General features: G+C 47.5%; 1 protein-coding gene and 1 long non-coding RNA gene across 4 annotated transcripts in view; one reads left to right on the top strand and one right to left on the bottom strand.

Moving 5' to 3' along the window:
• Positions 1–8,213, bottom strand: part of Adamts7 (ADAM metallopeptidase with thrombospondin type 1 motif 7) — a 50,096-nt gene extending 41,883 nt beyond the window's left edge. For all 3 annotated transcript variants that reach the window (XM_028865964.2, XM_028865961.2, XM_028865960.1), the window contains exon 1: positions 7,862–8,213. In XM_028865964.2, coding sequence (XP_028721797.1) covers positions 7,862–7,931 — 70 coding nt within the window. In that variant the 5' untranslated portion in view covers positions 7,932–8,213. The remainder of the gene's footprint in view (positions 1–7,861) is intronic.
• Positions 8,214–8,319: 106 nt separating this feature from the next.
• LOC119088357 lies at positions 8,320–10,032 on the top strand. The gene is made up of 2 exons (XR_005092018.1): positions 8,320–8,501; positions 9,228–10,032. It is a non-coding gene; the product is annotated as an uncharacterized LOC119088357 (long non-coding RNA).
• Positions 10,033–15,484: the final 5,452 nt, after the last annotated feature.

Raw genomic sequence — 15,484 nt, 5'->3', positions numbered from 1 at the left:
AATTAATTTGGTCCCACTTTGAAGCTGGATGCCTCTTTAACCTTTTCTGTAACATTTAGACATTATTGTGCAAAGTGTAATGTGCCAGCAGAGAGTTAACATTAGTAATTAAGATGAGAACAGGGGCTGGGAGGGATGGCTCAGTTGGTAAAGAACTTGCCATGTAAGCACAAGGACCCAAGTTCAATCCCCCAAACCAAGGTTTTGAAAAACCAAGTGTGGTAACCTGTAATCCCAGAACTGGACAGGCGGACAGGAAAGCAGGCTTCCTGATCAGCTATTCTAGCCTATCGGTGAGGTCCACACCAAAAAGAGACCATGTCTCAAAGGAGGTGGACAGTAGTCCTTAAGATGACACCCGAGGTTGCCCTCTGACCTCTACACATGTACATACATGCTACACACACACACACACACACACACACACACACACACACACACACACACATTTTAAAAAATAAAAGAATAAAATAACCTATAATCCCAGCACTTGGGAGGCAAAGGCAGGTGAATCTCTGTGAATTTGAGGCCAGTCTGGTCTACAAAGTGAGTTCCAGGACAGGCTCCACTGAGAAACCCTGTCTCAAAAAAAAAAAAAAAAAAAAAAAAAAAAAAAAAAAATTGTGGGCTGGAGAGAAGACTCAGTTGGTTAAGAGACCACTGCACAACAGTGTGAACTTGAGTTTGGATCCCCAGAACCCACATATGATGCCAGGTGAAGTGGCACATACCTGTAACCCCAACTCTGAGGAAAGGAGTATGAAGACAGGCAGGTCCCTGAAAGGCATTGACCAGCCAGACTGGGTGAATGGACAAGCTTTGAGTTCAGTGAAAAGCTCTGTCTCTTAAGGTGGGGAGCAACCGAAGAAAGACAGTAGCTACCTGTGACCTCCACGTGCGTGAATACATAGACAAGTGTACACACATACATTAACGAGTGCACATCCACCACGCATACAGCAAACCTGTTTGCTGAGGACCATGAGCACCGAGTGAAGCAGGGAATGCACGGTGAATGACAGCCAACAAACTTGATGTCACCTCCTGCATTGTATCTGTTTCTGACATGGTTCATGCATGACAGCCTCCTTAAAGCCCTTGTTCAAACATCTTTCTGTGAGGTCTCTCTTGGCCATTTGATTTTAGTATTGTGACTCACGGGGTTTCTCTGTCCCCCTTTTCCTGCTTTATTTCCCCCCACAGCAATGATGATACACCCCATCACTTAACTTTTTTTTTATTATGTGTCCCTTTGTTTTCTCTCTCCTTCCAATATCATCACTTCCAAGAAGGTAAGAATCTTCATATTATTTGCTGAAGAAATTTTTTTCAAGTTCTAGAAGTGGTTGGAACTTAGTCGTTTTTTAGGAAATATTTGTTGAATGAATGTGTAGACTAGAATAACAACAGAACCTACATGTAGTCAGGGGCTGTTCTGGGGACTGAATGTACTGAGCCACCCTACACACAGCAATGCCCACTGGACTCAGCAGACATTGTTAGGATTGTTACTAGCCTCGTGGATTAGAAAATGTGTCCTCAGATGCCTGTGGGATGTGCAAGTGTGTACTGGCCTCCTGGGATGGAGAGAAGGACCACCCAGATGGGGCTTCCTGGTGCCTTTCTACTCCTGTCTCAGTGGAGCATCCTTGACTTCTCTCTTGGAAAGAGTCCATGTGAAGCAAGGGCTCCTGAGCTGAAGAATGTCCAAAGACCTCACTCAGCTCAAGCCCTCAGGGTTTGAAAATCACTCTCTGTATCACTCCGTCCTCTTACACTGACCAGAAAGGAAAAAGATTCTTCACATTGTTTATTTGTTTGCTTGTTTATTTGTTTCCCAGGCACCCTTTCTCAGAGAAATGTTTGTAAATGCATAAGATATAAGGAAGACCAAGGAAGTCCACTGTATGGAAATACAGCTATCAAGATAACCTTGAAGATGAAGCGCAGAACTGTGTGGTCATTCACCGGATCATTAAGCAAGGTCTAACAATGGTGTAGTGGTTTTGAAGCAGCAATGAACATTAAGGTTTATTTCAAAGAATCTGCATCAGTGAGACAAGAAAACTTATGTGGGGCTGGAGAGAAGGTTCTTTAGTTAAGAGTATATACTGGGCCGGGCGGTGGTGGCACACGCCTTTAATCCCAGCACTCAGAAGGCAGAGCCAGGTGGATCTCTGTGAGTTCAAGGCCAGCCTGGACTACAAAGTGAGTTCCAGGAAAGGCACAAAGCTGCACAGAGAAACCCTGTCTCGAAAAACAAGAAAAAAAAAAAGAGTATATACTGCTGTTGCAGAGGACCTGGGTTCAGTTCCCAGTACCCACATAGCAGCTCACAACCATCTGTGATTCCAGTTCCAGGGGATCCAGCACCCTCTTCTGGCCTCTTCAGACTCCTACACACATACTACACACACATACACTTAGCATACACAAATAAAATAAATCTTTTGTTGTTGCTATTGTTTTGTTTTTTGTCTTTCCAGACAGGGCTTCTCTGTGTAGCCAGCTGGCTGTCCTGGAACTCACTCTGTAGACCAGGCTGGCCTGTACTCACAGAGATCCACCTGTCTCTGCCTCCCAAGTGCTGGGATTAAAGGCATGAGTTACCAGCCCCCAGCTAAATCTTTTTTTTTTTTTTAAGTTAAGAAACAAAAAACTATTTGTGGAGCTGAGGAAGATAGCTTCGTCAGTAAAGTGCTTGCCCTGCAAACATGAGTTCAGTCCCTGGAAGCCATATAAAAACCCAGGCCGCCGGGTGATGCATGCTCGTAATCCCAGAATTGGAGAGGTAGAGGCAGAAGGACCCTTGGGTCTTGCTGGCCAGGCAGCCCAGGTAAATTGGCAAGCTCCAGGAAAATGATAAACACCTTCTCAATGGAGGTGAACGGTATTCCTAAAGATGGCACCCAAGGCCATCCTCTGGCCTCCACACTCATGTGGTAATGCTGGAATTCCCTGGTAATGTTCAAAACTAAATATTCACACTCTATAAATTAAATGTGTTGGCCATATTCATAATTAAAGAAAATGCTAAATATCACTTGAAGTTATAAAAAACTGTAGATGTAATATTTTCCAATCCAGGTTCCTAGCTTCCTGGGACTTGTGGTCCCTTAGGCTGAAGACTCTAGGTTAGGGCACCAAGAATAAGGTGTGTCAGACTACTTTCCAGGTCAGAAAGCAAACAAGAGCTCAGAGTGGTAAAGTGGGCTATAACCACACACTGAGAGTGAGAAAATTGAGACTTGACCCCATTTCCCAAATGGCTTCTCAGTAACATCACATCAGAGGTCTGTGTTCCCCACCATCAATACAAAGAAATTTGATGAGATATATTTCCTAGAAGTTAATAACTAGACTTCAAAAGAAATCTCAGAGGGCTGAGGGTACGGCTTGGATTGTAGAGTGATGAGCAGCATATATATGAAGCCCTTTGGCAATCACTAACTTTGCCAAAACTTGTCCTGGTGACATACATAGATCCCAGCATTTGGGAAGGGAAGGAATGAGGATCAGAAATCCAAGGTCATCCTTAGCTACATAAGGAGGTTGAGCCCAGGCTAGATTATTTGAGACTCTCAAGACAGCAATAACAGAACAAAAACAAAACAAATCCTCTTGTGCACACCTGCCTACATTGGTCCTCTGGGTCCCTGCTCTTGTCCTGTAGCCCTACCCCTCTCTGAAGTGCCTGAACTCCAGGCACAGCGAGGAAACTTACTGCTCTGATTCACTGAGGTTTCATCCAGTCCAGGTACTACTCCTTAGATATCTGGCTGTTCATAGCAGTGACCCCTCAGGTCCACAGAAATATTCTGGTTCAAGTGTCCTGCAAATATATTCTGAACTCTCTTTGACACAACCTGCCAAGTTGGCACAGTCAAGTCTACTCAGAGGAACCAAATCCTCCCTCTGTCCGCTGCCAGAACTCATGCAGGGTGCCCCTCACATGCCCGTGGTGTGCCTCTGCTCAAGACACTGCCCTCCAGGCTTCTGAGAGTCCGGTGCCTGTGGTGTGATGCCTTGCACAGCCTTGGTGCAGTGGGAAGGAGCTTGGACCTGCCTAGGCTCAGTGTGCTGGACTCTGCTGACACCCCATGGGAGTCCTCGATTTGGGGGATGCGGGGTGGCTCGGGAAAGAGGGCTGAAGGGGTGGGAGGAGGGAGGAGGGGGGATCTGTGGATGGTATGTGGAGTGAGTAGAAAATTTCTTAATAAAGAAAAAAAAGACACTGCCCTCTGCCCATGGCTGCCCTGCTAGCAAGTGCCTTCTCTGAGAGTCATGGGACGAGTGACCTGGGAAGAACTGCTGTGTAGCTCTGAGCAAGTATTTCCAATCAATGAACTTCAGGGGTGGTAAGTGCAAAGAGTTCCCAGACTTCCTGGACAAGACTTTCTTAAAAACAAATTCCCAGGCCTCATCCCAGACTCACTGAATCAGCATCTCCAAGAAAGAGGATGAGGAAGCTTCATTTTTTTTTTTTTTTTTTTTTTAGCAAAAGCCTCAGGGAACTGGACTCTGAGGAAGTGTGGAAATCTCCCACTGGGAGTGAACTTAGCTAACTGACCAGTTACCTACAGAGCTTTGAAAAGCTACAGGCACCTAGGACCTAACCCACACACTGCTATTCTGTAAGTCTTGGGCTCCAGAGTCCCAAGATGCATATACTGTGTAATCATATCTTTCCAGGGGTTCTTTTGGGAGATAGCATGCTTACTACCCTGGTGTCCTAATAAGAGTATTTTGAGACTACCACCCCTTGACCAGAGACTACAGGCCTGTTTCTATTTGTTGGCACAGATATTGAAGAAAAAAATTAGTCAATTTCCAGTGTTTAAGAATTATATGATCTTTCTCCAAAAGTTTCAATTCCCAGTTTTCCTTGAAATCTTGTCATCTACACACCTCAGACCTAAGTTTCCACCTGTCAAAAGTGGCTGGAGGAAAGCCGGAAGTCCTCTTTGGAGGACCTGTGTTCCCCATCTGTCTCTGTCTCCACTGCTTACTACTGTTCCCAGTACTGAGGCTGAGTATACATAGGTTGCCTGTTAGCCATCATCACTCAATAAAAAACGTCATCTCTAACCAAACTGAGAAAAGCAATAAACAGGCTAAGAATCCATTGTTTCTTAAAAAAAAAAAAAAAAAGTCTCTCCACCAGCCTTGTTTGCTCATTACTGTTATGAAATGCCGGGTTCACAGTACCTGGTGTATTCACAGTGCCCTCGGCTACTAGCCATTTGGGATCATTTGGGGTTCCAAAGTCCAGGGAAATGCAAAAAAAAAAAAAAAAAAAAAAAAAAAAAAAAAAAAAAAAAACACTCAAAATAGAGAGGTTGGCACAAGACATCCACAGCCCCCCCTTACCGCATGCGTATGTGCCCACCCTGGCCCAGTATAGAGAACGTCCAAGCAAAGGAAGGAGACGCCGCTTGCTTAGACTGGGATTGACTAGGGTGAAGAGATCTTCGTCAGAGACAGCCCATTGAAAACCTCAGGTCCTCAGCCTTGCTCGGCAAGCATCTTATGACTGAGCCATCTCTCCAACCTTAAACCATCTTAAAGATAAGCACGATGAACTGAAAGATAAGTAATTCTCAGTAATGCCTTCCCTACAGGAAGACCCGGGTAAAGACTTTGGTGGCCAAAAACCATCAGCACCTAGTGGCCGTGAGAGATAATTGCAGGTTCAAATACATTCACCAACGTGGACCTACAGGGAAGCAGATCATCAGAGCTGAAATTCCCTTGGAATAGCAGCTGGCACCAGCTGACAGGGTGCCAGTGGCTCATGGCCAAGTGTTCTGCCAGGTCAGAAGGTCTGCTGCCTTGATGGGACTGAGCACCTGCCACACCACACACACTCCGGTGATAAAGACTCTTCATATCACTCCTAGGTGACAACTCGCACGTCAGGGATTCTGCCAGAGAAATGCCAACCTTGGACTAACCCTCACCTCCCTATCAAGAACCTAAATTACAATCCAGCCCTTCAAATGACCTGCAGCACCGCAGCACACAGACACCGGGGCTTGCAGAGCAATGCAGAGGGAAATACAGCCTGTGTGAGGGAATGGGGCAGTCAGGACTGAGCCTGGCACCCCGGGAGTCCATGAAGAAAAAAAAAAAAAAAAAGATAGTATACATTTTTCTAAAAGTTAGCCTAGGACATGCTCTTTGAGGTACCATTCAGTGGCAAGAGTCCAGGCTTAGAAAGAAAAAAAAAAAAAAAAAAAGACAAAGAGGTTCACAGCCTCAGAGTCAGAGATCCTGACAGCAGAAACAGCAGGGCCCCACACTACAGATCTAGAGATTTTCCAGAGACACACACTCGGCCCTGGTGGTGTCCCCAGATTAGTGAAGGGAGGGTGCCTGGCCTGCTGGTACCCCAGGCAACAAGTCCAAATAGCAGGACTCACCAAAGCATCCTGAAATCCAATGGAGTCTGTCTAGAAGAGTAATAAAGATAATGACCACGGCATGGCAGTTACTGCCCAGCAGTAAGCAACTGACCTTCACTATTTCGGTCCTCATAAAAATCCTAAAAGGCGCACCTCTCCCTGACCACACACACTTCCCAAGAGCCTGTTTCTGCCCTCTCTTTCCACCGCCCTCACTGGCAGTTCACGCTAGTCTTTGAACCTGTTTCCTCACAGAAGAGGGTTTTATGCGTGTCAGCTTTCTTGCAGGTTTACTAAGAGATGGTGAGAAATAAGAATGAGTAAGAGTAAGGCTGGGTCCTAGTAGGTGCTCACTAAATGATTTTACACACACACACACACACACACACACACACACACACACACACACACACCGCACACCGCCTTCCTGACCACACACTGCCTTCCTGAAGGTTACTGTTAGATCAACCCTAAAACAGTGCTCTCCCAGCCATTCCGCTCAGTGGTTTAAATGTTCCTGACATTCGGGGCCCACAGATACAGTATCTGCACCAGGAAGGCAAGTAGCCTAACCCCGCCCAGGGCAGATTTTCCTCGAGGTCACTCCTGCCCGCTCCATATTGGTCCAATCCATCCAGAGTTCATCCATCCCTCCAATCCATCTACTTGGCAATACCCTTGAATCCCTCACCTGCAGATACATTCCCTAATACTTGACCAGCCCCCAGCCGACCTGGAGCTACCTAAGCACAAAGCCTGGGGTCTCTCACATCCCTGACTCGCATATTCCCAGGCGGGCTGCTCCGGACTCTCCAGAAGCGCGCTGCAACGCAGGTCGCAGCCAAACAAGAGCCTGGACGCTCGCCAGAGGCTCGTCTGAGGCCGGCCGGCCGGGCGGGGCTGGGAGAGTTAACCCAGGGCGGAGGAAGAAGCTCCGGCTCCCCATTCTCCTCCCTGTGCCTTCAACACTTGGGGGAGGGGGAGGCAGGAAATGCAAGGGCGGTGGGGACTCGGACCCCCGCGCCGCCAAGCTGGGAGGCGCGGCGACGCACCCCAGCAGACCTGCGACTTGGCGCGGTCCCCGACAGTGTCCTAGCCAGCTTGCTTTCCAGGAGAGTCACCCAAAGCAGAGGGTGACAAACAAGAGTCCCTCAGGATTCGTCCAGCCCCATCCGAGGAGCGCTCTCTACGGAGAGGTGCGCGCATCGCTGCACGCGCGGCTGGGAAGCTGGAGCCCGAAGAGTGCAAGCTCGCTCCAGGAGAAAGTCCCGGACGCCAACTGAGGCGAAGACTGAGGGATGGCTCCCGGTGGGTACAGCTTCGCTAATCTGCCTACCCGACCCTGGCCCGTTAGTAATCCTAGGGGGAGCCCGTCCAGCACAGGGTGCACAGAGAAGCGATTGGGGACGCGGGGAGGGTGGCAGGGTCAGGCGGGTCCCAGAGGCTCAGCCACCCACCTGATGCAGGTCCCGGGACGTCGGACGCCAGAGCGCACAGGATCAAGAGGAGACTCGTACCACCGCGCATGGCCAGCCAGAGTGGGGTGGCCGCGGGACGACCCCTAGCGCACGCCTTCGTCTGTCCCCTTTGCGTCCTAGCCGGGGCCGGGGTCCGACTCAGGACCGCCTGGCCGCATGCAGCTCCCAAGGTCCAGGTCCCGACTTTGGCCGGCTGGCAGCTGCACTCGCTCCTCCGGCAACAAAGACTGCAAGGACCGCCCCCTCGGCCAGCTGCCGAGGTAAAGAAAGAGAGCGAGAAGCGGAGAAAGAAAGAAAGAAAAGGAAGGAGGGAGGGGGAGCAGGGCGCCCACCCCCGCCCCGCCCGGCGAGCTCCTACCCCCGCCCCCGCCGGCCTCGCCCCGCCCCCGCAGGGCCTCTGAGCCCTGCGGGCCGGCCACCTCTTGCTGGGCCGAGTAGGGGACCGCACCCGCAGTCCCCACCCCACCAACTCAGGCTCCCGACCGCCTGCAGGGCTGCAGGCGTCCCCTGGTGGTGGAGCAGGCCCAGGCCGCCTGTACCCTGCGAGGTCCCCCAAAGAATCTGGAGTTCCTGCAGTTTCTGCCTTGTCACTAATCTGTGCTTCAGGAGACACCCTTGGGTATGCTTCCCAGGACAGGCAGGCCGGCCCTTCTGAAAAGGGAACCTGGAAACCTCCCAAGGGACCGAGATCGCACAATGAGAAGGCAGGGCCTGGGGGTTCTAGATTTGGGTCCAAAGTCAACTCAGAGAGGCCTAGGCCCTCATAGACTGGGCAGCAGTTTCCCACTCAAGGTAAAGGCCACTGATTCCTTGTCGGACGCTTTCCCGTGTCGTTCCCCTAGAATCAGCACAGAGTTCAGCCAACAGCCAGGAGACTCTGGTGGGTCAAGACAGTACCCACAGACTTTCAGAAGGGGCTCTGGGAGCCGGAGGCCAGCCAACCCTGCCTCCTGTCCCCCAGACCAGACCATCTCAGACGCCTGCCTTCTGTCCTTGGGCCCCAGCCCCCACCCCTGCTCTGGCTTCTATGTCCCCCTTAGCCTATATACTTCCAGGAGCAGACTCAGGAGAAGGAACACACACACACACACACACACACACACACACACACACACACCCCTTTACTTCCTGCCTTCACTAAGCCTGGTTTTTCCCTGAGAGTGATGGACTTGTATGGTCCTGCTTCTCCCCTTGGCCACTTTTGGTGTAGCCCACCAAGGTGCACAGCTCGTTTGCAGTCTCTCTGACGACGACGTCTAAGAGCTCACTTCTATCTCTCTGCACTCCAGCTCTCTCGGCCCCCAGGGGGACCTGTGTAATGCATAACCATCTACTCTCTCCACAGTCATCCTCCGGGACTCCGCCTCAGTTCCTTCCGGCCTTTGGACCACATGAGGCAGTGCCATCCCTCGGGGCTGAACTCTGCAGATGAGAAGTCTGCTGTTCGCTCACCTTCTGCACTGTGTTTTGTTTTGTTTTCCCCTCTAGTCCCTTGTCATCGTCGTCCTCCTCCCCACCCTCTAGCCTCTTCTGTCCCACTGTCTCTCCCCACCTCTGATAGCTGCAGGTTTTGCTGGACAGTGGCAGGAAATCTTCCCCAACGCCTCCCATTCTGCTCAAAGGTGCCTATAACTGACACCTTCTCTTCCTCTGGACATGGGGAGCAAGCACTTTGCAGTGTTGGAAAACGATTTCACCGGGGCTCTGTGACCCTCTCCCTCCTTTTCCCCCAAGGGATTCAGTCCAGAAATGCTTCTCTGTCCGTGGTTTCTAACAGCTACTGACTCTCCGTCTGAAACGTTCTATTCCTGATAAAGATGTATGGCTCTGTGGATTAGTAGCCCCTGTAGCTCCTACCTGCTTGTCTACCCTCTTCTCAGCCTTCTCCAGAGGGGTTGTTTATATCAGTTCTCCTCATGCTCGGCCCCTCATCTACCCTCCCAGAAGCGTCAAAGCTAGAGATCTCTCCTTTGATAGTCCACTGCATCCTGGAAATGCCCTCTTCTTAAAAAGCACTAGGTTTCACAGTAGGACTGAGGGAGGCAGCTGTGAGAAACAGAGGACTCCGGACTCTGAAGCAGGTGGGAAATACAGAAAGAGAACCAGCCACCGAGAAGCACATTGAAGAAAATAAACTGCGTGAAAGCAGAGGTCTGTTTTCTATGTGATGGTCATGGAAAGTTGTCAGGACAACATATCCATTTGATCTCTGTACCAGAATGGCTAGACAGAGCCAAATGCATGAAAGGAAAAAGATGGGCACAAACCTGTCAAACTTTCAGGCCTAGCTTTTATGTCATTTCCAGACTTCCAGAAAGTCCTTACAACCCCTTTAGGGCCCCAGAATACCTTATCATGGTACTAATCACATTAACCTGCCACTGCCTGGTATGGGTCTGCCAGTTCCACCACTGTGAACTACTAAGGCTGGCTTCACTACTTGGTCTTTGTGATACTTGCACGCAACATAGCAAAGGCCTTCCTGGCCAACATAACCTGCCTCGCTTATTTCTTTGGCCAGCCTCCAAGGCCAAGTAACATATTAGAGGCTTGGAGGAAATGCCACATTAAAGTTATTTTTTACTTTTTTTTTATTTATTTATTTTATTTGTCTGAGTGGTTTGCCCACATGTATGCCTGTGTACCAGTGGGGTACCTGGTGCCCACAGAGGCCAAAAGAGAGTCAGATCCCCTGGAACTGGAGTTACAGATGGTTGAGAGTCACCTTGTAAGTACTGGGAATTGAATCTGGGACCTCTGGAAAAGCAGCCAGTGGTCTTAACCATTGAACTATCTCTCCAGCCCCTAAAGTTCATATTTTCAAAGTCCTTGGTTGTCAACGGTACCCTCCTGTATGGTGATATTTTATTTGTACTGAAATGTGATTTTATTTGTATGTTAATAAAGTTGCCTGGGGGTCAGAGCTAATAGCAAGCCATAGCAGAAACTGGGCGGTGGTGGTGCACGCCTTTAATCCCAGCTCTTGGGAGGCAGAGCTAGGCGGATCTCTGTGTGTTCAAGGATACAGCCAACATGGAGACACACACCTTTAATCTCAATACCAACCATAGAAGACTTGGAGGTCTGTACAGACAGGCAGTGATGAGGTCATGTGGTTGGGTTGACAACCAATGAGAAGGCAGAATAGAAAGTCAATAAAAAGGACAAACACACAGGAAGTAGATCTCTTGCGGAGAGGTAGGACAGTAGCGGCAGTGAAGGGTAAGGTTTTTAATCTCAGCTCTTAGCTATTGCTCTGACCTCTTGGCTTTCATCTCTGAACCAGCTCTGTGTTTCTTATTTAAAAAGACAGTTACATCTACACTCCTGTTTCCATCTGTGTCCCAGATCCAAGACTGTGTTCTGTCCATATCTTGCTGAGTACCTTCATTGTAAACATCCTTGGGAACTACACTGGGCACAATGTGAAACAAAAGAATGAGAAGGCTGAGTCATACCCTAATGATGAGTGATAATCCAACTGGAAAAGCAAGCTGAGCCAACTCCAAGTGTTGGAGGGCACAGTGGCTATTAGAAACAAAGCAAGAAAGTTGATAATCTAACCTGCTTAATGAATTGTTCAGGCACCATGTATCTATTTAGTGAGTTTTCCCTTTAATTCTTTTTTATTTAATATAGTTTATTTATTACTACTGTGTGTATGTTGTGTATATATAGGCTTGGGCATTTGAACACTTAGTCCCAGTTGGTAGCACTGTTTTGGGAGGTTTAGGCAGTGTGGCCTTGCTGGAGGAAATATACCACTGGGGACTAAGTGTTTGTGGCCTAAGAGTTCATAATCTCACCCCACTTCCAGTTTACTAGTACTCCTACACTCTCCATCTTTTCCTGCCCTTCTGTAGTTCATGCCTGCAGTTAAGGATGTGATCTCTCAGCTTCCTACTGTGTGTGGACATGCACACCCTGCTGCAGCATGTGGAAGTCAGAGGACGACTTTTGTGGGTTGGTCCTCTCCTTCCACTGTGGGATCTGAGAATAGATCTTGGGTTTTGGGGTTTGGGCAACAAGCACTTATGCCAGCTGAGCCATCTTCCCAGTCTCTCCTTCAAGTCTTAAAAGAGGTGGTTTCGTTTATTCTCTTAAGTGATTGATGTGCTGGCTAACTCAATGCCTTTGAAACAACTCCGTATAGCTAAAGCATTACAACTGGACAAGTTTCAAAAGAAACCTATTTATCCTGCTTCTGTACCGACACTTGCATATTGCTAGATTGTTAAAAGGTAGAAAATTACAGTGGAGCACTGTGTATTTAAAAGTTTGTGTCAGTAAACTGAGTGTGATGGCCCATGCTTATGTGATGGTTTGAAAGAGAAATGTCCCCTTGTAAGTTCAGGCATTTTAGCAGTTGGTCCCCATGTGGTGATATTGTTTGGGGAGGTTTAGGAGGTCTGGCCTTGCTGGAAGAGTTGCATCCTTGGGGACAGGCATTGCAGCTAAACATGTGATCTCTCGGCTTCCTGCTTCTAATGACATGTCTGCCACTTGCTTTGCTTCCCTGACATAATGAATTTGATCCCTCTGGAGTCATAAGCCCAATTCAACTCTTCCTTCTGTAAGTTGTATTCATCATAATGTATTAGTTACAGCAACAGAAAGGTAACTAATCCAGAAGTTGCTACCAGAGAGGAGGTTGATGCTGTGAAGAACCTGACCATGTCACTTTTCAGAGAAAGGTGGGAGACTTTGAAATCTAGGGCTAGAAAGTGGTTGGATGCTACAAGCAGAGTTAAAGGGCTATTCTGGTAGAACCCTGGAAGACAATAGTACAGAGAGCAATGTGGACTCTGGAGGCCCAAGCTCCATGGATTTCAGAGAGGAGCAATATTAGAAACTGAGTTAGAAGCTATTCCTGTGCTATTTGGGCAAAGAATCTGGCAGACTTTTGCCAGTGTCTTGAGAGCTTGCCTGAGATTAAGTTTAACAGCAATGGACTAAATTGCAGCTCAATTTCTTTAGTGAAGGAAATGTCAAGGCTATATAATGTTGAGTCTATGGTGTGATTTTTTTTATTGATAATTTTATGCAGGTATGCAATGGAAAAGAGCAATAGGGCAGAATGAAATATAAATGTACAGTTTGGAAAGAAAAAGAGCACCAGGAAGCTTAATGTTACAGCCAAGATATATGTCGGAAGAGGCTGTGATTATTGAAAAGTTTAGTATCATTAAGGAGGGGTCTGCTCTCCACCGGAACAAGTGGAAGGGTACTCTCAGGCCAAGATCTCACCCATTTAAGCTTCTGAATTCTGAAAGTCTGGGGTGTTTTCTGCATCTAGAAAACAACTGAATTTTTAAAAAAGCTGCTGCTAATGTGATCCAAGAGGGCCAGAGTTCATGTCATGCTTGCAACTGAACTTGGCAATGTCCTCCACATGGTGCCAGCTTTAAAAAAATGAAGGGCTTGAGAGTGAAAGGATTGTGGATTCTTCCTCTGTGGTTTTAGACACTGTGGAGGTCAGGCAACATGTGGTAGAGCCCCTCATGAGGGCTCTGAGAAGCCAGGAGGGGCAGAGCCATCTAAGCCTTTTATAGTGACATAGAGCTATATGATTTAGAGTTTTCCAGGCTTGGTTTTGGTCTTGCTTTGGTCCAGTTTTTCCTCACTATGCCCTGATTCCTCCTTTTTGGAGTGGTAATATATAGTCTTGCCACTGTCTGTTGGAGGTGTGTAATTTGCTTTTTGATTTTACAAGAGGTTACAATTAAGAGATTGCCTTGAGTCTCAGAAGAGGCTTTGTACTTTTAAACAGGATTTTTTTTTATGTTAAAGACTATGAGGACTTTGTAGCTGGACTAAATACATTTCATTATATCACCATGAGCCTATAGGGCCAGGGAGTGGAATGTGGTGGTTTGAATGAGAAATGTCCTCCATTTGAACACCTGGTTTCCAGTTGGTGGCACTGTATGGGTAGATTTAGGAGGTGTGGCCTTGGAGAAAGCATGTCATTGGGGACATATGAGAGTATAGAGCCTCACCCCACTTCCAGTTCACACTCTCTGCTTCCTGATGTGATCTCTTAGCTTCCTGATCCTGCCATTGCTTACTGCTTGTTGCTAGGCCTTCCTGCCTTGATGGACCCTTATCCCTCCCTCTGGAATCAGAACCAAAATGATTCCTTCCTTCTATAAGTTGCTTTGGTCGTGGTGTTTTATCACAGCAACAGAAAAGTAATGCAGCCTGTAATGCCTACACTTGGGAGACACAAGCAGAAGAATTGGAAGTTCAAGGTTACCTTTAGATAGCTACACAGTAAGTTTTAGGCTAGCTTAAGATGCAAGAGACCCTATGCAAAAAAAGAAAAGACTAGAAAGACGACTCAGAGAATAAAGCCTTTGCTGCACAAACGTGAATATCTGTATGGTGGTATTTTATTTGTACTGAAATGTGATTTTCATTGTATGTTGATAAATAAAGTTGTCCGGGGGTCAGAGCTATTAGAGCCATAGCAAGAGCATGGTGGTGGTGGCACATGCCTTTAATCCCAGCACTTGGTAGAAGAGCTAGGTAGATCTCTGTGTGTTCAGGGATACAGCCAGCATTGGAGACATATTCCTTTAAAACCTGGAGGACGGTACTTACAGGCAGTGACGAGGCAGTCATGTGTTTGGGTTTACAACCAATGAGAAGGCAGAACAGAAAGACTATTTAAAGACAGACACACGGGAAGTAGCTCTCTTTTGGGGGAAGCTGGGAGCACTGCAGGAGGTAAGATTTTAGCTCTGAGCTCTGACTTCTCGGCTTTCTCTTTTACGTTGGTTCTGTGTTTTTTATTTTAATAAGATGGTTGGTTACATCTACAGATCTGAGTTTGGATCCCCAACAAGCACATTAAAAAGCCATGTGTGGTGGTATTTCCCTGTAACCCTAGCACTGGAGGGCAGAAGGAGATGAAGACAGATCCCAGATACTTACTGGCCAGCCAGTCTTGCCAAAAGCTTCTACATCAAAACGTAAGGTGGAGAGCAATAGTTTGACATCTAACATCAGTCTCTGGCCTCCACGTACACACACAAAAGCAAGAGTATGCAAACATTCATTCAGCACACACCACCACCACCACTCTCAAAAAGAAAAAGAAAACAAACATGTAATAAAATAAAATAATACCTGAAAAAGATGACAATAAAAAACAAGCACACAAACAGAAAAAGATAGCCTCTTTGAACCTTAATTTTCTTCTCTGTCTCATAGGACAGCAATCCCCACTCCCAGGTTCCCCAGCTCTTCTAAAGCAGTGGTTCTCCATCAGATAGGCTTTGGAAATGTTACAATGTCAGAAGACATTTTTGGTTGCCAAAACCAGGGAGTGGTGTTCCTGGCATCTAACTGGTAGAGGGCAGGGGTGCTACTGAATGACAGCCAGCAGCAACAAAAATTATCCAGTCCCAAATGTCCAAAGGATCAATGTTGAGAAATCCTGGCCTCCAGGGTTAAAGATAGAGTTTGGAGGCAATTGGCTGAGTTTTGTGTTTTATTTTGTGTTTTGAGATAAGACAAGCATGGAAGAAATTTCCAACTTTACACATACTGAAAAGTAACTCTTGCTCTTCCAGAGGACCTGAGTTGGTACCTGTAACT

The sequence above is a fragment of the Peromyscus leucopus genome, chromosome 7 (assembly GCF_004664715.2).
Source record: "Peromyscus leucopus breed LL Stock chromosome 7, UCI_PerLeu_2.1, whole genome shotgun sequence".
Classification (NCBI taxonomy): domain Eukaryota; kingdom Metazoa; phylum Chordata; class Mammalia; order Rodentia; family Cricetidae; genus Peromyscus; species Peromyscus leucopus.
Note: the sequence above shows the minus strand (reverse complement) of the source record. Positions and strands in the feature narration are given on the sequence as shown.